The sequence below is a fragment of the Pungitius pungitius genome, chromosome 10, assembly GCF_949316345.1.
Source record: "Pungitius pungitius chromosome 10, fPunPun2.1, whole genome shotgun sequence".
Classification (NCBI taxonomy): domain Eukaryota; kingdom Metazoa; phylum Chordata; class Actinopteri; order Perciformes; family Gasterosteidae; genus Pungitius; species Pungitius pungitius.
This window is the reverse complement of record NC_084909.1, coordinates 2,549,171-2,572,783: the sequence shown is the minus strand read 5'-3', so window position 1 is coordinate 2,572,783 and position 23,613 is coordinate 2,549,171. Positions and strand designations below refer to the sequence as shown.

At 42.3% G+C, this 23,613-nt stretch overlaps 2 protein-coding genes across 2 annotated transcripts; both read right to left on the bottom strand.

Moving 5' to 3' along the window:
* Window positions 1–7,683: 7,683 nt before the first annotated feature.
* LOC134132783 (trace amine-associated receptor 13c-like) lies at window positions 7,684–8,765 on the bottom strand (the record flags this gene model as incomplete). Its single annotated transcript, XM_062564810.1, has 2 exons — window positions 7,684–8,488; window positions 8,623–8,765. Coding segments are annotated over 2 exons (948 nt in total), but the record flags the coding sequence as incomplete, so codon positions are not given.
* A 6,691-nt stretch (window positions 8,766–15,456) lies between these two features.
* On the bottom strand, window positions 15,457–16,572 carry LOC119229032 (trace amine-associated receptor 13c-like). The gene is made up of 2 exons (XM_037489115.1): window positions 16,400–16,572; window positions 15,457–16,261 (listed from the first exon to the last, which is right to left on the bottom strand). The coding sequence occupies exons 1-2, from the start codon at window positions 16,570–16,572 to the stop codon at window positions 15,457–15,459; spliced, it is 978 nt and encodes a 325-aa protein (XP_037345012.1).
* Between the last annotated feature and the right edge of the window lie 7,041 nt (window positions 16,573–23,613).

Below are 23,613 nucleotides of genomic sequence, written 5' to 3'. Positions count from 1 at the left end.
CATGACAAAGGTTTATTAAAAGGCTACAGTAAAATTATTAACATGACTTTATTGCTCTTCAGGCGCTTAATTTAAGCTGGAAAATTCTTCACAGCCACGTTTCAGTAAGACAGACATGATGTTCTAATATTAGTTCATTTACAGCTTTTGATGTTAGTGTTGTGTTCAAATAATGAAGAAACATCAGACGGACGGCAGACATCTTGGGGTGAACAGTTAAAATGTATTTAATAAATGAAAGGGTGTTGTGCTAAAAAGGACATCTCAGCTGAGGAGCCGCTGGTCTCCGCAACCAGCAGGCCACAGGGCCATCTCAGACCATCCCTAGACCATGTCTGTTGTTTACAACCAGCGAACTTGAGAACAATGGCTGCCTCATGTATTTATACCGATCAGTAAAGGTGTGAAAGTCGGTGGCCACACCCCTTGGGAGTGGTCTCCTGGTGAGTTCAATGTAGCTTGGCTTTTGAAGGCCTCTCAGTCTATCAGTTGTGGCGTTATCAAGTATTACATGAATGCATTTCGGTAGATCACATTACATTGAATACAATCATAACTGTACATTGATATTATTCTATTGATTACAGTTTCAAAATTACAGTGGTTTTACAACATTCCCATTACTTTATTGAATACATATCCCCAGAATCATGGTTGTTTTTTGTTGGTTGTCATTAGTTTTAACTTGTAGTCATTTAGTTGCTCTCTGGCTTTTTACCAGTGATTTAAATAACGTAAGTGGCTGTTTGACAGACACATTCTCAATAGGGTTTATTGTGACTGCTCTGATAGAAGTGAAGAGAAATGTATAACACTGCAACTCTGCTTCCTGTTTTGAACTTCGAGTCAACATCAAAACACAAACTTGTCGTCTCCAGCAGGAAGAAAGATGAGCACGGAAACTACTGTTCTTCAATCTCCATGGAGATTGAAACAATAACAGAGGTGATGCAGTAGGAGGGGTGGACCCAAAGTAAAGAGACAAATCAGTTGTAAGACAAGAAGCTTTGGCCAGTCAGCTGAAGCTGTTCTGCAGCTTCTCAGTGATGGAAACCTTGGTGGGAACTGAACTTTGCTTTCCACAACGCATCAACACCTCCTGCAGAAAGCAAATTCGTCCTCACTCAGAAACAATGTTGATTTACATTTTAATGTCCTCCATCTCTGCAGAAAGCTCCATCTCCCACTTCAAGTATTTCATTATTTGTGTTACAGGTAGATTGAAACAAGTGTTGCTTAATCCAAACTTATAGATTTTGCTAACTTATTTTTTTTCTTGCATAGTGTATTTTTATCTTACCGATTGCATTTTTATACAAATAAGTATTGTTCTTCAAATCTTTATTCAACGTATTCTTCTTCTTCTTCCTTACCGCTTTTCAAATGGTTCCTACTTTCAGCTATTATGAACGGTCAAATATTAAAATGTTCAACTGTTTCAGGAAATGGGTGCTATGTCTTTAACTTTTTAGCTCTTAATTGAATTTATATTAATTAAAATCATGAACTTTAACATGGTAACAATAGTTAATTTTCAATTTCTCTCAATTTTTTCATCTTCCCCAAAACATTCAGCGAGAGACACCATTTTGTTAGGTCCTGTAGCTAGGAGTAGATGAACATAAACATAAAACCAGATGTAATTGGTATTGAAAAAGATATTTATAATGGAATTGGGCAATCAGTTCGGCTATTGAGGTGGAACTTCCTCCTTCAGTCAAGGAGATATTGCACTTCCCCTTTCATCAGTTCTCGCTTAGTTTGGTTGGCATGATACGGATACGGTTTTATTGGACGCGGGTCGGTCAGCTCAATATCATGTTTTACTACAGTTTTTGCGGTCGGCACATCACTAAACACACCGGTAACCCTACATTGTTTGACAAGGTTGGTTACATTCTTTCTGTGTTCATCAGGTAAATGTAGGAGCCGGGAAGGGAAGGTAACTGTGCTATTGCTTTTGAGTTAGGGAGTCACGTGCCCAACTGGACTGGATGACGAGGGCCGCAAATCATCACAGTCGTTGGTACGACACACATTTTTCTTCTTAGCTTAGGAGTATTAAGAATGTAGTCTGTGTCACTGGGGCGTTCACAGACCTCATATGGACTGCTAAATTTGGATGAGAGCACCGAAACAAGGGTAGGGAGTAACGCCACCACTAAATCACCAGTTGAAAACAAGTTACAGCAGAACGGTCATAGTGATGCTTCATCTCTTCTTGCGAACCAGAAAGTGACTGCTTAGCGAGTGTATTAGCAATTTGTAGCCACTCACAGAAGTGCCTGACATAATCTTTTGGCGGGTGACTATTTAAGCGACATGAACTGGTCATGTAACGTTTTTAGCGGGCCACGGGTTATTTGCACAAGGACTCCTGAATGGCTTTACGTGCTGCAAACAAAACAAACGGAACCCTGTCACCCCAATCAGTTCCATTTCCCAAACAATACTTACTAGGGATGAGCGAGTACAGCATTATTTGTATCCGTATCAGTATCTGTTAAACCATATGAATTATCTGTATCCGTATCTGTACTCTGACTGGGCGGGACCTAACCCGGAAGTGGGCGGGGCTTAACCCAGAAGTAGGAAGGATTTTACCCCTAAGTTGTCGGGTTGTCTTGAAATGGGCTGGGCTTTAACCGTAATGCTCTTTTTTAAATATGCAATTGACCCTTCGCAGGGAGCTTGATTAACAGGTGACCAATATAAAACATGAACTTTGAAAACAGTGTACTGTACTGACGCATTTCTGCGGTTAAAACAGCATTCCTTCTTAATTATTGTGGTGTGTGTGTGTGTGTGTGTGTGTGTGTGTGTGTGTGTGTGTGTGTGTGTGTGTGTGTGTGAAGAGAGCCAGCAGACGGTACAAAAAAAAACTAAAAACTGGTTTGAGCCAAATTAAAAAAAAAGAATCTCCGACAGGCAGACCCGCAACGCGAGTTGCATTCTTACGAACCACGTCTTAATAAACCCTACGTTTACCTAAACTCTACTAGTTAACAACAACCAAAGTAAAATAAATAAATTTGAAGCCGAAGAAATCTTTATTTTATTTTTATTTAATTTATGGCGAAAGACCCGCGAACCTGACGACAGAGAGGGAGAGGGAGCTGTTCACTTCTCAGTGTTCTGTGTGTGAGTGAGCCGAGTGGGACACAGCAACACAGACAGTATGTGTGTAGGGGAGGGGCCCTGTTACTACCAGCCAATCACAGAACGCAGACACACACAGCTACCCAATGAGGACTTTTATTCAATCCGAGCACAGATATTGACTCGTATTACTCGTATAATACTTGTACTCGGCAAAAGTGCTTTATCCGTACCAGATACTCGTTTCAGCCGGGTATCCGGCTCATCTCTAATACTTACAGAGCATGCGCTCGAGAGTCTGGTGCCATCACTCCAGGTCACCTTGGGAAACTGCATGTTTAACATTTAGTTTGCCTGTTTAAAAATCTTGGACTGGGTACCTTAGTTGGACTAAATTACCCAGGGTAGGCCGAAAGTAGAGAAGAATTTATTATTGTGCGAAGGTAAGGGACCCACGCAGTCTATTATCACCCAATCAAATGGCTCGTCTATTACAGGAATAGGATGCAAAGGAGGAGGAGGGATTTTTTGATTTGGCTTACCTGATACTTGACATATATGTCTATATAACTACCTACATCCACCTTTTAACCCTGGTCAAACAAGCAGGTTAGTACAACCTGGTTTTTGTGACACCGAAGTGCCCTGACCATTTACCTTCATGTGCTACTGACAGCACATGTTGTCTATATAAACGACCACCACTATCTGGTACACAATGTTCCAATCAGCATCAGTATCTGGGAGATTGGACCATCTGCGAACCAAGACATCTTTATCCAGTGTAAAATCTACTTCCTCCACACTTGCTTTGTCGTCATTCAACACCCTTCTGAAACAACGCTGTAGTGTTGGATCCTCTCTCTGTGCATTCGCCAGGCACCCACACGTAACTGGAAGAAAAACTGAGCTGGGTGGATCGCCTATTTCAACCTCAGTCAGAGATTGCCCAGCGGCCGGCCGCTCCGCTTCCTCAGGCTCAGACCCACCTGAAAACATTGGCATAAATGTGTCAGTTATTGAAACCTCTGAATTATCATCCCCATTTTGAAGCAACCGTGCGCACGAACGTGTGAGCACACACACCGGAAACAGAGAAGTGGCTAAACTATTGGTGAGGGACCAAGGTAAATCCAGGACCTCGAACATAGGAGTCACCTTACCTCCTGCAATGTAATTCCCCAGTAAAAGTACAATACCCTGAATTGGCAGAGCGACACACAAACGTTATGCAGGGGACGAGGAATGTAGCCCATTTCAATGCCGCAGAGCACCGAACCTAACCCACAGGCTGATGCTCAGAAAAAGGTAACACTGATGCAAAAATTACCCACTGGAAACATGCGGTGTCTCTTAACACCTGGACAGAGCGCTGATCTTCAAGCACGCAGGTGAGTGAAATGCGTGCGTCAAAGACAACTGGTTTTAAGCAAGCATCCAACTTTTTTGCATTGTTCAATCTCAGTCTTTATACCGTGATTAGCTTTAATCAAACCAATGCCCTCAAGCTGGACAAACCGCAGAGATTGTTCTTTATGTTTTAAAGCCGGACAGGCAGCAATTACATGACCGCCCAGATGACAGTTGAAACATTTCCTTTCTGCTTTTTGTGGACAGAGGGGGTCAAAACAGGGACTCAACGTGGTCTGCCAAAAAAATGAGCAAAAGTAGTTTTGTGAATCAACACATACTCATGAGATAAATTTTCTACAGCAGTTAACATTGTTGGTCATTTAAATAGACAACAATGTGCAGTGCAGTGGCAGCGGACCACTTATGAAATAACACACCCTTCTCTCTGGCAAACTCAGTATAAGTCTGATTCTGTGACTTTCTATGACTCCTAAACTTCTGCCGATATGCCTCAGGGACTAGTTCATAGATGTGCAACATCAAAAGCTGTGGACATTGGACTGGCAGAATTTTGGTTGGAGGAGGTCGTAATTGACGTACCTGAAGCAGTAGCTGGTAGCCTCAAGCCTCATTGGCTCCATTACAAATCTGCTGACATTCTCAATAAAAAACAGAAGACATGCGTTTTGTAAACTGCCACTACAGCCGTATTAAAAACCGGACAGACATGTAAACCACTAGGACGAGTTCGGTAGAGTCTTGGGGCTCTCAACATCACCTTGTTTTTTTTAGATAATTCGTATAGTTTTGAGCCGGAGGACATTAGTTTGAGCTGTGTATTCTGTGTAAATCGCTGTCTCTCTCTGCCTTTACGCGTTTATCCAAAGCAACTTTATATCCCACTCTATGCGCCACCATCGCCCGTTAGTGATCGCTAACACCCAAGCACACAAGAGGGAGTGAAAAGGCACGCAAGAGGAGCGCAAGGGGCTCCTGCGCCTGCATGTCCTTGCGGTTCTCTGAAAATGCAGAAGCATAAACTAGGCTTAAAGGCTGGAACATGCGTCTGCGTCTTGTGTCGACGGACTCGTTTCAATGCATGGTTCAAAAAGCGCGGAATTATGCTATGAAACCTGAAATGTGAGAATAGTTAGCAGACCAATCTGGAAATTTGGAAAAATGGGTCGACACACGCAAGGACGCAAGAGAGGGTGAAAAGGCACGGAAGGGGCTCTTGCGTCTGCGTGTCCTTGTGTTCCTCTGAAAACGCAGAAACATAAACTAGGATTATGGGACCATCCGCGATCGTGCCCCCCGATGCCCGATGGTTTCACTGGTCCGGCCTGCTGACATCAAAGTGGACTGTATGTGGCCCTGTACCTAAAATTAGTTTGATACCCCTGCTCTGTAATAAGTGCTAATTCATTCGGCTTTGCCATTTTGGCTTGCTGCATAAATTAGCGTAAACATTGTAGTGTTCGTCATCATATCTGACATTTAGACTCAACATTTCACATTTACATTTACATTTACATTGAGATTTTTATTTAACATTTACATTTATAGTATTTAACAAATTTGTGTTACTGTCAAACATTATCCTTGGAAAAGTTATTGCATGTAGTTACATGAATTTCCCTCTTAAATATTTTGAAAAAGGGATGTTTATATATTCTCCTGCTTTTTTTCATATGATAATGCTAAATGTACCAAAACTGGATTTTGAAACGTGTAACATTTTAAAAACGGCACCCCATATATTTCTAATATGCATTTGTCCCAATTTTTGCTCTTACATCCCAAAAAAACTTTATCCGTAACTATAGTAATATGGTTGTTTCATTTCAACTCCTGTCTCAACCCTCGACCTTTGATCTGATGCCATTCTCTACCCCTGGTTCAGAAAATCAGTTAAGGTCATCTGAAGCCTGGTTCCTATCAGGCTAACCTGCTTTAGAGACACACTGCATAGGTCTAAATTTGAACTTTTAGCCTGAACAGCAATATGCAGAATTGTATTTATCGTGCAAAACTATTAGAGATTTCCCCTTTCACCTAAATTTCTTTTTCCAGAGCCAACTTTGCCAAGGGAAAGCACAAGGTTCCATACAACACAGCACTCAGGTTCATAGGGACACACAAATCTCTCTACCACAATTAGGTGATGGTTCCCAGAAAGGGTGTAAAAAAATCTTTATTGCCATATATTCAGATTTGATCCGATCTGTTTCGATCGGATCAGATTAAACATTTTTGTCTTTGCCAGACAAAGAGAAAATGTAATTCTCTCGGAGTTATGTAATGATAAGAAAATCTACCTTCTACCATATTTGTTTCGCTCTATCCTACTCTCATCTACATGATTACATTAATTTGATTTCAGGGAATGAAATAAGTCTTTCCCCAATTATTAGTGTGGTAAGTAATAAGGTAATAAAAATAAACCTGTACTAAAATGAAGTCCCTTTTCTAACCAATATAAGGCCAGCGTGTTTGTTAAAGCAAGACCCTCTCAAACACCCGAAACTAACCAGCACACACTCAATTGTTAGGTAACTGACTCTTTGGGGTTTCATAGCACATACAAAGAAAGTCTGTCAATACAAGAATTAATAAAGATATCGTAACTTCTCTCAAATTTTTGGGAAAAAAATCGTGACTTGCAGAACATTCTGTTATAGAAAAATCAGTTAATCCCAGTCACCTTAATTGTAATGAAATGGTTTAAGTAATAAGGGATTAACAGTTTTGTTTATAGAAACAATATTTTTTCATGTGTTCACTCAACATAACATTTGTCACATATTTCAAAAGCACAATCGATTCATTTGGATGTTTTTTTCACAATTTGCAAAGGTTCTACATGTGCTTGCACCTTCCACATTTAATCAGTTCATGATGAAGGATACAACTGGCAGGGAAACAAGAGGAAAAAATTGAGGGGATAGTGCTGTACAATACAGCTGTACCATGATAACAAAAACAATTGCTTGGAAGCTACTGTATGTATTCAGCAGGGTGGGAATCTCAAAGAAAATGCTGCTGGACCAGGGCACCTCCTTTATTATAAGTTGGCTGCCCAGTGACCTAAGAAAGAAAATTGCTCTTTCGCTAACTCTAGCACAATAAATTGAGGTGAAAAGGGAAATCTTGATTAATTTGCAACATAAATAAAATTCTGCATGTGATTGTCAGGCTAAAGGTTTAAATTTAGACCCATGCAGAATGTCTCTAAAGCATGTTGGCCCGACAGGAACCGGGCTTCAGTATCTCAAGTGTAACAATGACCTTAATTGATTTTCTGAACCAGGGGTAGAGAATCGCATAGATCAGAGGGTTGAGAAAGGAGTTAAAATGAAACAACCATATTACAATAGTTACAGATGAAGTTGTGTACAAGTTATTTTGTGAAGTAAGAGCAAAACAATAATATGGGAAAACGCATATCAGAAACACAACTACAACAGCACCAAGAGACCTGGCTGCTTTCATTTCAGATTTTTTAGCAGTTATTTTGGTTATCACGAATGCAATATGAGACCGCATGGCACGAGCTTGATGCAAAGCCACCCCAAATATTCGAATATATAGAATGACAATAACAGTAATGGGAAAAAGGAATGAAAGAATTAGATCAAAAAGATTAGCGATGTAGTTCATTTCAAAGACACACTCTCCTATGCAGAAGTTATACCTGCCTGGTTGTTCCAAGTTATCCTTCAGCAGAAGACTGTTGAATAAAGCAGCAAACATCCAACACAGACAAACACAGACTTGAACCCTTTTTGGTTGGATTTTGGTGAAGTAATGCAGAGGATAACAAATAGCCACATATCGATCCACTGATATGAGCACCATGGTTCCAATTGAGGCCGAGGTAATAATGGATGATAGAATTAACCATAGAGAACACATGAGATCACCGAGCAACCAGCAGCCGTCTATTATCATTATTTGAAAGATCATGAAGAGGCCCACGAAGAGATCTGAGACGGCCAGAGAGAGGAGGATGAGGTTGGTGGGAGTGTGCAGCTGCCTAAAGGGAAACAAACATTGCAAATGGTATCAATACTGAAGTCATCAATCGGTCAAATAAAAGTACAAAATACAAGAAAAAATGAGCAAAATGTACAATTTTATGATTAAGCAACACTTTAAACATTTGACTACTTGAAGTGGGAGATGGAGATGATGACCATCAGGTTGAGAGCTACAGTAAGCAGAGAGATGGAGGACATCAACATGTAAATAAACATTGTTTCTAAGTGAGGACGAGTTGGCTTTCTGCAGGAGGTGTTGATGAGTTGTGGAAAGCAAAGTTCAGTTCCCATCACTGAAGAGGAGAAGCTGCAGAGCTTCTTGTCTTCCAACTGATTTGTCTCTTTACTCGGTGTCCACCCCTCCTACTTCATCATCTTTGCTGTTGTTTTTTTCTCCATGGAGATTGAAGAACAATGGTTTCTGTGCTTCTGTCTCACATTGCATTTGTGATAACCAAAATAACTGCTAGAAAATCTGAAATGAAAGCAGACAGGAATCTTGGTGCTGTTGTAGTTGTAATTCTGATATGCGTTTTCCCATATTATTGTTTTGCTCTTACATCACAAAATAACTTCTACACAACTTCATCTGTAACTATTGTAATATGGTTGTTTCATTTTAACTCATTTTTTCAACCCTCTGATATATGCCACTCTCTACCCCTGGTTCAGGAAATCATCTAAGGTCATTCTTATACTTGAGATACTGAAGCCCAGTTCCTGTCGGGCCAACATGCTTTAGAGACATTCAGCATGGGTCTAAATTTAAACATATAGCCTGACAATGATATGCAGGATTTTAATTATTGTGCAAATTAATCAAGATTTCCCTTTTCACCTCAATTTATTGTGCTAGAGTAAACAAAGAGCAATTTTCTTTCTTAGGTCACTGGGCAGCCCTTCAATAACTTATAATAAAGGAGGTGCCCTGGTCCCGCATCATCTTCTTTGAGATTCCCACCCTGCTGAATACATACAGTAGCTTCCAAGCAATTGTTTTTGTTATCATGGTTCTTAGCGTCCTCCAACTGAGCTGTTCCGAACTGGCCCCTCAAATTTGGCAGCAGGGAATCCGGAATCAGGAAACGTTTATTGCCATAATATGTCAGACATACATGGAATTAACAGCAGACAGTACGACAATGGACAACAGACATCATAGTGCAGGAATAAGATGAAAAATATATTGAAATATATCTTATTGGTTAAAAATCTATAGCTGATAACAGTAAGTTTGGGGTACCCTGTGCATTTTTGCATCACATAGTGTGTGTCTAGAAACATTATTTGTTATTGGTTGGTTCTCCCTCTGTATTCTTGGTGGACTTAAAGAAGTAAGGGAAGCCATTTTGTTTGTTTCTTTCCTAGATGTGGTTTGCCAGGCCTGGTTTTGTTCTATTTGTTTGGCACCGTTACTCCTACTTTTGACTTGTCACGTATTCTTTGACAGTCCTGTGTTCGTCTCCCCACTCTACCTAGACCAAGCCCAAAAAGGGGAAGTAACAGTGGCGTACCCTGTAGGGTACTCTTTACCGCAAGAGACTGGCACCATCTGGGTTGGACACCACATTGCCCGAGTCTACCAGCGCTTCTGCATCTATCCCCCAACGTGTTTGGAAGCTCGATTGGGGATATTTTGTACACATTCAGCCAAACAACTTCTCTTGTACTGGGAAATGTATTTGTCAGATCACAGGTAAAGTAACAGCGCTGCGTTTGCAAAGGCAGGAACATTTCTGGCAGAATGCAGGCCAGGAGAACAACTGACTAACATAAGGAAGAACATTATGTTTTATTATTCTTGATAGATATAAAAGGAAAGATTTCTATTGGCCCTAAACTGGCGCTTGGTCCTTCTCTAACTCATCCTCATCAGATCTGTGTCTGCCTGGTTCGCACTTTATGCTTTGTCCTCTGACCTTGCACTCCTCAACCAGGCCAAGACAGTGACTCCCTAAATGAGCACTATGAAAGAGCTTTTAATTATCAGTATCATGTGGGCGGGTGATGTTTGCTCCACCCAGCAGGAGGCGAGCAAGTGACAGGGTTTTGCCCCGATGAGTCGGCTGTGGGCATTGGTCTATCGTTCCCCGGGCAGTCCCAGTGTCTTGGCTCTCAGCATTAAGCCTGGAACACACCAAGCCGACGCCGACAAACTAGTGCCCATGTGAGCAGACTGCAGAATCGGCTCACGTAGGCAGCGTCTGGGTCCAAAGTTGCCCTGTCACACCAAGCCGATTCTCAACACCCGACCCGACTGCGCCTGCGTAAGAGGAAATACCTTCCGTGCCGCTGGCTGAGCAGCCAATCAGAATGATCAGAAGGCCCGACAGACCAACAAGCCCCGACGCCGATTCAACATGTCGAATCGGCCGTTACAAAGCCGACGAGGACCAAATTCAGCCGACGGTGCGGAACACACTGAGGAGATTTACATGTCATTTCAATCAGGAGAGACTCGTTTAATAGTAAGACAATAATTTATTACACAAGCATAAAATATGAATTGTGCAAGGTCTTTGGCGATTGGACTCCATCATGACGTACTATCCCCGAAGGCAGGGATAGTGAGGTCCAATAATCCCAATCCCCCTGGAGTCCAGACACTGGTGGAGGTGGTGTAAGGAATAGCAGCAACCTGATGACGAACCCGGAACAACGCTGATGCCAACTGGAGGTGACTGGGGTGGAGGAGGGTCGCTTCAGCTACACGCTGAAATGACAGCTGACAGCCAACAGAGAGGAGAACACATTTAAAGATTGACAGCAACAACGTGATTGGCTTAAGGAAACCGTGTGTAGAATCTGATTGGTTACTAAAATGTGCACGCCCCCAATCAGCTGTTACTTAATTACAAAGGAGGCGAACAGAGTCAGACCGGTTGTCTTCTTGACTGAACTTGCGCTTAAGCTACATTTAGCTGACGCTTTTATCCAAAGCGACGTACAATAAGTGCATTTCCACATAGATACAAACTCAGAAGAACAAGTAACAAGAAAGTACATTTTTCATCAAAGCTGACGCTTTTAGTCTGCCGACGCACGAAAACTGCCCGACGGGAGCCCGCCCAAGGTAGGTGGGTTGCTGGTGCGCAGGGAGGATTCAGACGCAGGGTCTTCAAAAAGGTGCTCTTTATTCCAAACAAAAGACGTGCTCCAACAACAGTTAGACTTGACAATGACGCGACAGGGGACAACAGGCACACAGGGCTTAAATACACTAGGGAGGTGCAGGTGATTGGACAAAGGTAGAAACAATCAGGCAATCACAGGACAAGCAAGGAAGTGAAGCTAACCCAGGGACACAAGAGACATGAAACTACCAAAAAAAACAGGAAGAAGAACCAAACCGTGACATTGCTCTGAGTTTGTATCTCTACTGAAAATAACTTATTGTAAGTCGCTTTGGATAAAAGCGTCAGCTAAATGTCATGTAATGTAATTCAAGGTCAAATTTGAGCATGAATTCAAAGGCCGCATCAAGTCGATAATCCGATCTGTAGAGGGAAGCAGGTTAATTGCAGCCACTACTACTGACTCATACCTGCACTAATTTTGTTTTGTAAAGTTGCACATTGTAAATACAGCCACAATAAGCTATTTTCTGCCAAATGTCATGTTTTGCAAGATAGAACATTTGCATGATGATGGCGCAGTCTGGTTTATTTGAAAGTGATTTCAATTTTCGATTTTAAATAACATTATTTGAAAAAGCATAGATGGAGGAGTCATAGAATTGTCACGACTGGTGGGTACAGGCAGAGGCAGGACTCTAAAAAGTTAAAACTTTTAATAAATCAAAAACTTGAAATTCCAAAAATCAAAAATGGAATTCGATTAGTGACATTAATGATGTGGATGCATCCCTTAATTTATTTATGAGAATTGTTAACAATCATGCTCCATTAAAGAAATTTACAGTTAAAGCCAAAAGTGCTCCTTGGGTTGATACTGAGTTAAGGAGGTTAATGGCTCAAAGGGAAGAGGCTAAAAAGGTTGCGGTTCTTTCAGACTCTCTTGAGGACAGAACATTTCATTGTATTTTAAGGAATCAGGTGACCAAGGAGAATAGAGTGAAAAAGAAAAAATATTTTCAGAAGAGAATTGACAATAGTGGTACAGATAGTAAGAGAATGTGGAATGTACTCATAAAATCATGGGGAAAAAATCTACTTCTTTTTATTTTATAAAATGTATTTATAGTTTATTTGACTAAGCCAATACAGATTGCAAATTATTTTAATAATTATTTTGTAAATAAGGTTTCTAACTTTAGAGAGACAATGAAATGCACTGTTGGTTCCAAGTCAAATGAGCTAATTGAAAGGTGTATTATGAAAGATAAAATGTGTACTTTTGAATTTAATCAGGTTAATGTTGTACAGGTGGAAATGTTGTTGAGATCTTTAACTGTTGGTGGGTCTGTTGGTACAGACAACTTGGATAGTCGGCTGTTGAAGTTATCAGCTGAGGCAAGATAATCCCTTTACCCAAAGATACAAAAACAACTTTCTGTGGCCCAAATAGTAGGCCTATTAGCATTCTGCCTATTCTAAGTAAATTACTGGAAAAGTTTGTATTTGAGCAAGTACAAGATTACTTTTCTAACAACAATTTGACTACGATGTTTCAGCATGCTTATAGGAATGGTCATTACACCTGCACTGCAATGACGCAAATGTCGGATAGCTGGCTAACAGCAATTGATAACTCAATGCTAGTGGGTACATTATTAGTAGACTTCAGTGCTGCCTTCGATGTGATTGACCATGACATTTTGATTTCCAAACTCATTAGTTATGCTTATATACTTCATCAGCAATCAGGTGGTTTAAGAGCTATTTGTCGGAGAGGTCGCAAAGAGTTTTTATTAATGGTGCATTATCTTGTAGCAAGTCCCTGGATTGTGGTGTTCCTCAAGGAAGTTGCCTCGGACCTTTGTTATTTTTGATTTTTACGAATGATATGCCGTATATACTCAGTAAGGCTACATTGACTATGTTTGCTGATGATTCTACTCTTTATTATGCAGCCCCCACATGTTCAGAGCTTAATCAGGTTCTGTCTTGTGAGAAATTGTATAACTGGATCAAAACAAATAAACTTGTTCTAAATATTTAAAAAACTATGAGTATAATATTTGGTTTAAAGCACAGACTATCTGATAATCCAAAAATTATTTTAAACAAGTAAATGGTCAAAATGTACAGCAAGTAAAAAAGGTGAAGCTTCTTGGACTTTGGCTGGATTCCACATTGTCATGGTCTGATCACATCAACAAAGTGGTTGCTAAAATGGGTAGAGCTGTTGCAGTAATGCGTAAATGTGCACAATTTCTAAATTCACGGTTGTTTAGTCGTGTTGTTTGTACATTGGCTTTGTGTCATCTGGATTACTGTTCTGTTGTATGGTCTGCTGCAGCAAGCAGTCATTTAAATAAATTACAAGTGGCTCAAAATAAGGCTGCAAGACTGGTTCTTGGTTGTTCTTTGCAAACTAGTGTTGCAGAGATGCATGACCGTCTTGCTTGGCTGGTGGTCAAGCATAGACTATCTGCTAACATGTTAGTATATTTTCATAGAATCATTACCATCCGGATTCCTAAATTTCTTTATGACAATATAATTTACTATTCAGATATGCATTCACATTACACAAGAGGGGCAAATAGTCATCAGATTTCTTTACCCCTACCTAAATCCGACTCTATGAAGAGGACCGTGTTTTATAGGTCAATTGTGCTTTGGAACAATCTTCGTGAAATCAAGGGAAAAACTGGTTTTAAGACTGTATTTGTTTTCAACATCATAATATCGTCTGGAATGGTTGAGCAAGGTTGTATCATGTGTCCTGGTGTTTTGCATCATTTTTATTACTTTAATCGGTACATTCAGAATTGTTACTTTTCTTGTCTTTTGTGTGTATTTATATATGATATATTTGAGTTATTGTGATTACTGTTCTTTCATGTATTTTTTTTTTTTTTGGACCCCAGGAAGACTAGCTGTCTCAGCGTCAGCTGATGGGGATCCTTTTAAATAAACAATAAACAAAAAAAAAAAAAAAAAAAACGAGGACACAATGACTCTCTGACCACATGCAGATGACAAGACAAAGCAGGAAGTAAAGTTACCCCAGGGACACGAGAGACATGAAACCAAAATGTAACAAAAATGTTATTTCAATGAGTGGATTTTTACCGAAAAGGTTGGAGAACCACTGAGTTATGTAATCCTAAAAAAACAATAATCGCCCTTTTATTTTTCAATTCCTCTCTCATTTATACACACATTCAAAATGAACACATGCTAAAATGTCCCTCTCAAACACCAAAACTAACCAGCACACACAAAGTCTATTAATGCAGGAATCAACAAAGATATTGTAGTTTCTTCAAAGTTGTTGTTTGAAAAATCATGACTTGCATAACATATTATTATGGAAAAATTGGTTAATCCTGATAACCTTTATTGCAATGAAATTTAAAGAAAAAATGATACTTTGGTTTATAGATACAATATATTTATCATCTATTAAATGTATTCATTTACTCTGGATATTTGTCATTCAAGATTAAAGTCATAACCAGGTTTTTAAAAGTTTTCCATAAAACAATTGTCACATTATTTGATAGCACAATCTATTCCATTTTGATGTTTTTTCAGATTTTTCAGATATTTGCCTTGTTTTTAAGGTTCTACATGTGTTAGCACTTTTCACATTGAATAGGTTCATGATGAAGGGTAGAAGCTGCAGGGTAACACAGGAAAATACCAGAGGGGATAGTGAAGCTTTACCAGGTTATTGTAGGTCTGCCTGTGAACCTAATTAAGAAAACTGCTCTTTCACTAAATCTGGTAAAACTAATTGAGGTAAAAGGGGAATCTTGATTAGAATGCACCATGAATACAACTGTATTGATGTTCAGACAATAGGTTTATATTTAGACCCATGCAGCGTGTCTCTAAAGCATGTTGGTCCGACAGGAACCAGGCTTCAGTATCTGAAGTGTAACAATGAACTTAATTGATTTTCTGAACCAGGGGTAGAGAATGGCATAGATCAGAGGGTTGAGACAGGAGTTAAAATGAACCAACCATATTCCAATGGTTACAAATAAAGCTGTGTATGACTTATTTTGGGATGTAAGAGTGAAACAAAAATATGGACAAATGCATATCAGAAACACAACTACAACAACACCAAGATTCCTGGCTGCTTTCATTTCAGACTTTTTAACGGTTACTTTCATTGTCACAACTGTAATGTGAGACCGCATGGCACGAGCCTGATACACAGCCACCACAAATATTCTAATATATAGAATGATAATAACAGTAATGGGAAAAAGGAATGTAACAATCAGATCAAAAATATTAGCAATGTAGTTTGTGTAAATGACACACTCTCCTATGCAGGAGTTATACCTGCCTGGATATTGCAGGTTATTCCTAAGCATTAAACTGTTAAATAAAGCAGCAAACATCCAACACAGACAAACACAGACTTGAACTCTTTTTGGTTTGATTTTGGTGAAGTAATGCAGAGGATAACAAATAGCCACATATCGATCCACTGATATGAGCACCATGGTTCCTACTGAGGATGTGATGATAATGGATGCTAGAATCAACCAAAGAGAACACATGAGATCACCGAGCAACCAGCAGTCGTCGATTAGCATTATTCGAAAGATCATTAAGAGGCCCACAAAAGAATCTGAGACAGCCAGAGAGAGAAGGAGGAGGTTGGTGGGGGTCTGGAGCTGCCTGGAGGGAAACAGATATTGATATTTGCATGAATATTTTTGCAATGAATCGGTTAGAATATGCAACACAAGAAAAAATACATCAGAAAATGTTGTGATTAATCAACACTTTACACAAAGAAATGAAATATGTCACTACTTGAAGTGGGAGATGGAAATGATGACCAGCAGGTTGAGAGCTACAGTGAGCAGAGAGATGGAGGACAACAAAATGTAAATCAACATTCCTTCTAAGTGAGGACGAGTTAGCTTTCTGCAGGAGGTGTTGATGAGTTGTGGAAAGCAAAGTTCAGTTCCCACCAAGGTTTCCATCACTGAGAGGAGAAGCTGCAGAACAGCTTCAGCTGACTGACCAAAGCTTCTTGTCTTACAACTGATTTGTCTCTTTACTTTGGGTCCACCCCTCCTACCTCATCACCTCTGCTGTTGTTTCTTTCTCCATGGAGATTGAAGAACAATAGTTTACATAATCATCTTCCTTCCCGCTGGAGATTACTATGATATATTTCAATGTTGACCTTTGGCCCTATAACAAATGTAAGTGAGTTTTGTTTAGCCAACTCTTGAATTGCCAATGTTATGCAAGAGCGTCAGACGAGATCAGTTCCCTCGTACAAAGAGTTTCTTCAAGTGAGCTACAAATCTAAGAGTTTCCCCTGGCAAAGATAAAAGCTATTCACAAAGTGTCTTGAGGGTTTGAAGAAAGTTTAAAACATCTCTAGCCCTGCCACAAAATTCACTCAGACATCAGGATGTAAATAGTTTTCTAAAACCAAGTTAAAAGTGTGTATATTTGATATACAGTAATCCCTCGTTTATCGCGGGGGTTACGTTCCGAAAATGACCCGCGATAAGTGAAATCCGCGAAATAGAATTTTTTTTTTTTTTTACAATTAGCAACTACAGTATTACATGTATACAAATACAGTGACTCACGTGTAGGCCGTTTCACTGCTCTTCAGACTGGGCCGCTGCATCCTGACTGCGCTCTGCAGTGTTCTCTTCTTCTGAAGCCCGCGGTGCAGGTGTGTTTGTTCGGGAGAAGAACATAGTGATAGGCAGCTGTTGTCGCTCTTTTTTCTTCTTTGCAAAAAGATCCTTGTACACCGACATGCCACCATCGATTACGTTGGATGTTTTGATACAAGAAGCGGGAGTGAGTTTTTAGCGAATCAGAATGCAGAGCACAATGCACCAAAAAAAAAAAATGCATTATGAAAATCCGCAAAATAGCGAATCCGCGATAAGTGAACCGCGAAGAGGCGAGGGATCACTGTATATATATATATATATATTAGCGCTGTCAAAAATAGCCCGTTAATGACGTTAATTAGTTGTTTGTTGTTAATTACGTCAATTTTTTTAACACATTTCACGCATGCGCAGTGTGACAAAATAATCAGGTCAGGAAAGTACCTCTTCCTCTAGGGAATGCACTTCATCCTATACAACACATTACTGCCACCTGCAGGCATATGTCAGGCCGTCAGGTTCAGCAAGTCGTTTGCGCCTGTCCACGCTGAATGTTGTGGACCGGGGGGGGAGGGGGGTGCCGGGGCTAGCGGTCAACGTGGGGGGTGCTAGCGGTTTTCTTTGCAGCGCCAGTCTCATGTTTTTCAGTTCTAATCGCCGCGCTCGACTTCAAGGTGTAAGCTTTATTATTGTTCGGTCTGAAGCGGCACGCCCAGTGACGAATAGTGGAGCAATATTGTTGTTCGGGTGGAAACCGGGAGAAATTCGGGAGAAAGGTCGGTCCGGGAGATTTTCGGGAGGGGCTTTGAAATTCGGGAGTCCCGAAATATCGGGAGGGTAGACATGTCTGGTCATCGCAGCCCTGGACCATCAGGAGCACAAACTTGTTTTGCCGACCGCAGCAGAGTGGGATAAACTGCTGGGATAAATGATGATAATTATGTATCTGTGTCCTGTTATTTATCTTAAGTATGCATTTCAGAAAGAAAAAATGGTTAGGATTCAGGTGTAATTGCAAATAGTGATTAATCATGATTAATCCACTGAAAATTCTGATTAATTTGATTAAAATTATTAATCATTTGACAGCCCTAATATATATATATATATATATATATATAGTATAAAAAAATATATACAGGTGAATAAAAGGTATATAACAGCCTTATTTTTACAGTTTCGAGGTTTTGTCTTTACCTACCAGAGGTAAATGTGATTTAGTTTTGTATTGTTTGCTCTACTGTGACATAAATGTTGTAGTGTAAAAAAGTTATGATGCTAATCGCAATTAACCATTAGCATAAGCACAATACAGGTTAGCTTGGCTTTCATACTGTTAGTTTTGCCGTGAATTCAGTTGACGAGACAAGTGTTGATAGATCGACATGACGTAGCAGCATATGGACCGTTCAGCGGGTTCAGGAGAAGGACATTTATGACGAGGATCGGGAAAAAGACCGTGGACCACTAAGGAGATCGGTTTCCCACGTCCGGTTGTAGACCGTTAGCTGCGGGTTCCTCTCCCAGGCTCTGCCTAGCGTCCATTGCCCGGATTCCGCTCATCTTCCCCTTTGAATGGTGCAGGGGATTCGTGAGTACTGACACGTGCTTTTTGTCTATTGCTTGTATGAACAAGTGAAGCGGCCATAATGTTTTTTGGTGTCATGGGTGTGAGAAAGTGGGGGGCATATTGTATTTATTTTCAAGTGTAATAAATGCCATACTGTTTTTGTTAAATGCCTTTGAAGTCTGTTTGTGTTACACATCTTTTGAAGAAAGACAAAGAGGAAGAAGAGTTTCTTTTTTTAAAGTTACATTCATTATCAAAAGTAGACTAGTTATACAATGAACTTTTACACATTTTACATTCTCCCCCCCCCCCCCCCCCCAACACACACACTGTAGTTGCTGCCCCCATATCTCACCCCAACACAGAACAAATGGCACCCCCTCAATTGCCAAAAATCACAGTATAAGTAGCTAAAGTATACACAAAGTAATAAATATGGTGTAGAAGGTTAGTGAAGACAACCAGAAACCAGTTGTGGATCATACATCATCATTATGGGTCCAATGAGAGTCTTCATTTTTTCAAAGTATTGTATGATTTAGCCGAGAGTGGATTAAAATTTCTCAGTTTGTCCCCGCAGTGAAAACTTGATTTTGTCCAACTTTAAAAAGAACACCAGGTATTTTAACCACGTGGAAGGTGACTGGAAGTTTGCCATCTATTACAGCTATCCTTTACATTTGAGTACATTTTTGAGAGTTTAAAGTTGGAGTAGTGCAAGCGATGCAGTACTGAATTGTAGTACATTTAAATGTGCACACAAAGAGCTGTTATTGACTCTAACGAGGGCCTGGTTCCAAACTGAATCAGGTATGTTCATGGTAAGTTACTTTTCCCACTCTACTTTGATTTTGACAATGGTAGTTTTGGTAATGAAGTTGATGATTGATATTTTTGGGATATAAATCTTTTTACTGCTGGTGGCAAGTTCAGAATTTTCTCATATCTGATCAATGTTAGAAATGCCAATTTGAATCCATAGTGAGAATGCACAGTCCAAACTAGATTGAGGAAATAGGTAATTGTTGTGAATAGGGGTTATGGTGGATAAATCTGTGAGGCCAAATTGTGTGCGAAACTGTGCCAGAATTTTATATTTCGATATTGGGTTGGAATAATGTTTTCTTGGGGAGAAAGATAGTCCAGAGGTTACCAATGATAGAAGAGACGGTGATGGGCAAATATTTGGCTTCGTTTAGACACCATCTTATTTGAGGATGTTGATCCAGTATATTATTTTCTGCATATTCGCTGCCCAGTAATAATATCGGAAATTTAGAAGAGAGTCCACCTTGAAATCAATGTCTTTGCATCATCACTTTTCTTATATGTGTTTTCTTATTGTCCCATAGAAAGAGGGTAAAATGCTTATCCAAGTTAGTAAAGAAGAGTTTAGGCAAGAACACTGGCAGGCATTGAAACATTGAACCGATATAAGAATCCTGGTAAACCATTTATCTTAACAGAGTTTACCTGTTAATGAAGCCTAGATGGTTTTCCATCTATCAAAGTCTGTCTTCATCTTGGTGACTAATGGGGAGAAATTTTTATTGTATAAGCCTTCAAATTTACCAGTGATGTAGATGCCCAAATATTTGAATTCAGAGACACACTTGTGAAAAGGCGGTTGTATTCCTGGAGTACTTGTGGCCATATTGTGTGACGGCCCCAGGGCCGCTGCTAGTGTGTTTATAGGTGTGTGTCTGTCTGTGTTTTGTTACAGGGTGAACTTTTCACCAGATGTTTGTAACAACCCAAGTAATACATTCAAAGAAACCAAAACAAAGAAGTTCGCACACTCCGCTCGGCATCTGCCAAGCTGCTTGTTCCTCCCTCACTGAGAGAAAAGCACTCGGCGACTCTTTGCTGTCCTGGCTCCCAGGTGGTGGAATGAGCTCTCTGATGACATCAGGACTGCAGAGAGCCTCTACATCTTCCGCCGAAAACTCAAGACACACCTCTTTAGACTCTACCTTGACTAAAACACTAGCAATATTCAATACTTTGTACAAAAGTCTTTGTTGGTAATGACAGCTTCAAGACGCCTACTGTATGGAGAAACTAGTCGCATGCTGTCACGGTTTGGCCTCGCTTCCTGTTTTAGTTTGAAGTTTCATGTCTCTTGTGGTCCTGGGTTAACTTCACTTCCTGCCTTGTCTTGTGATTGCGTGATTGTCTCCACCTGTGTCCAATCACCTGCACCTCCCTTGTGTATTTAAGCCCTGTGTGCCAGTTGTCCTTTGTCGCGTCATTGTCTATATGTCCCTCGTTGTTGGAGCACGTTATTGGTTTTTGAGAATAAAGAGCACTTTGGATCGAGAAACTCTGCGCCTGAGTCCTCACTGCATCCTGCCCCAGCCCGAGTGTGACAGAATGACGCGACCCAAGGAGGACTCAGCAGAGTTTTGGAGCGGTCAGGGCCCCGACTATTTGGACGTGGGAAGTCCATTCTGGCAGCGCAAGACGGACGTTGTTCTCGGGCCCAGAGCCTACAGGAAGATGTGCCTCGAGCTTCGAGACCTCCTCACCCCGAGGAAAGGGAGCCCGGGGGGGGAGGAGACCACGAACCCCCCGGTCCCGGCTCCTGTCCCGGCCCCCAGAGCCTCGCCTGCGCCCGTTCCGGGCCCCAGAGCCTCGCCTGCGCCCGTTCCGGCCCCCAGACGCCCGTCAGCGCCCGTTCCGGCCCCCAGACGCCCGTCAGCGCCCGTTCCGGCCCCCAGACGCCCGTCAGCGCCCGTCAGCGCCCGTCCCGGGCCCCAGAGTCTTGTCTGCGCCCGTCCCGGCCCCCAGAGTCTTGTCTGCGCCCGTCCCGGCCCCCAGAGTCTTGTCTGCGCCCGTCCCGGCCCCCAGAGTCTTGTCTGCGCCCGTCCCAGCCCCCAGAGTCTTGTCTGCGCCCGTCCCGGCCCCCAGGGTCTTGTCTGCGCCCGTCCCGGCCCCCAGAGTCTTGTCTCCGCCCGTCCCGGCCCCTCGACGCCCGATCTTGACCCCCCCTTCCCACCCTCTGGGGACCGTCTGGAATCCAGTCCTTGGAGGGGGATTGGGGTCAGGGCTCAACCCGGTGATCCCCGCCACGACGACGCCGGAGCCACACCGCCCGGCGCCCCCCTCCACGACGACGCCGGAGCCGCACCGCCCGGCGCCCCCCGCCACGACGACCCCGGAGCCGCACCGCCCGGCGCCCCCCGCCACGACGACCCCGGAGCCGCACCGCCCGGCGCCCCCCGCCACGACGACCCCGGAGCCGCACCGCCCGGCGCCCCCCGCCACGAAGCCCGGTCGCCGTAGCGGCCGGCCCCCCGAGACCCTGAAGCCCGGTCGCCGTAGCGGCCGGCCCCCCGAGACCCTGAAGCCCGGTCGCCGTAGCGGCCGGCCCCCCGAGACCCTGAAGCCCGGTCGCCGTAGCGGCCGGCCCCCCGAGACCCTGAGGCCCGGTCGCCGACCCGGCAGGGGCCCCAAGACCCTGAGGCCCGGCCGCTGTAGCGGTCGGCCCCCCGAGACCCTGAGGGCCGGCGGTCATCCCGGCCGGAGGGACCCGACACCGTGCCGCCGACCCTTGGAGTCCCCTGGGCGGCCGGGGGTTGTTGGGTTCCCCGCCCTCCCTCCCTTGTCTGTTTTTCTAGGTTCCACCCTCCTTTAGGACCGTCTGGAATCCGGTCCTTAAGGGGGGGGTTCTGTCACGGTTTGGCCTCGCTTCCTGTTTTAGTTTGAAGTTTCATGTCTCTTGTGGTCCTGGGTTAACTTCACTTCCTGCCTTGTCTTGTGATTGCGTGATTGTCTCCACCTGTGTCCAATCACCTGCACCTCCCTTGTGTATTTAAGCCCTGTGTGCCAGTTGTCCTTTGTCGCGTCATTGTCTATATGTCCCTCGTCGTTGGAGCACGTTATTGGTTTTTGAGAATAAAGAGCACTTTGGATCGAGAAACTCTGCGCCTGAGTCCTCACTGCATCCTGCCCCAGCCCGAGTGTGACACATGCATTGCCCTGGTGGGATTTCGTCCACACAGTCTTCAAATCTTGAAGGTTCTGTGGGCCTTTTCTATGAATCTTCATCTTCAGTTCTTTCCATAGATTTTCAATGGGATTTATGTCAGGTGATTTGCTGGGCAGGTTTATTTTCTTTCTTTGAAACCAGTTGAGAGTTTCCTTGGCTCTGTGTTTGGGATCATGTCCACCCTCGTTTCATTTTCATCATCCTGGTAGATGGCAGCAGATTTCTGTCAAGAATGTATATATGTATAAATTTGCCCAATCATCCTTCCTTCAATTATGTGAAGTTTGCCAGTACAATTTGCTGAAAAGCAATGAAACCATGATGTTCCCACCTCCAAACTTCCCTGTTGGTGTTAGGGTGATGTGCAGTGCCATTTCTAGTCCAAACATGGTTTGTATTATGGCATCCAAACAGTTCAATTTTGCTACATATGACAAATAAACGCAAGACTTTCCTCCCACTGTAGGCAACATATATGACTTAGGAACAGTCAAATGTCAGAGCAGAACATTTAGTGGGAGGGCCAAAGGTCAACCTCAATAAACATCATAGTCATCTCTAGCAGGATGGAAGATAAGCACATAAACTATTGTTTTTCAATCTCCATGGGGAAAGAAACAACAGCAGAGGTGATGAAATAGGAGGGGTGGACCCAAAGTAAAGAGACAAATCAGTTGAGACAAGAAGCTTTGGCCAGTCAGCTGAAGCTGTTCTGCAGCTTCTCCTCTCAGTGATGGAAACCTTGGTGGGAACTGAACTTTGCTTTCCACAACTCATCAACACCTCCTGCAGAAAGTCAACTCGTCCTCACTTAGAAGCA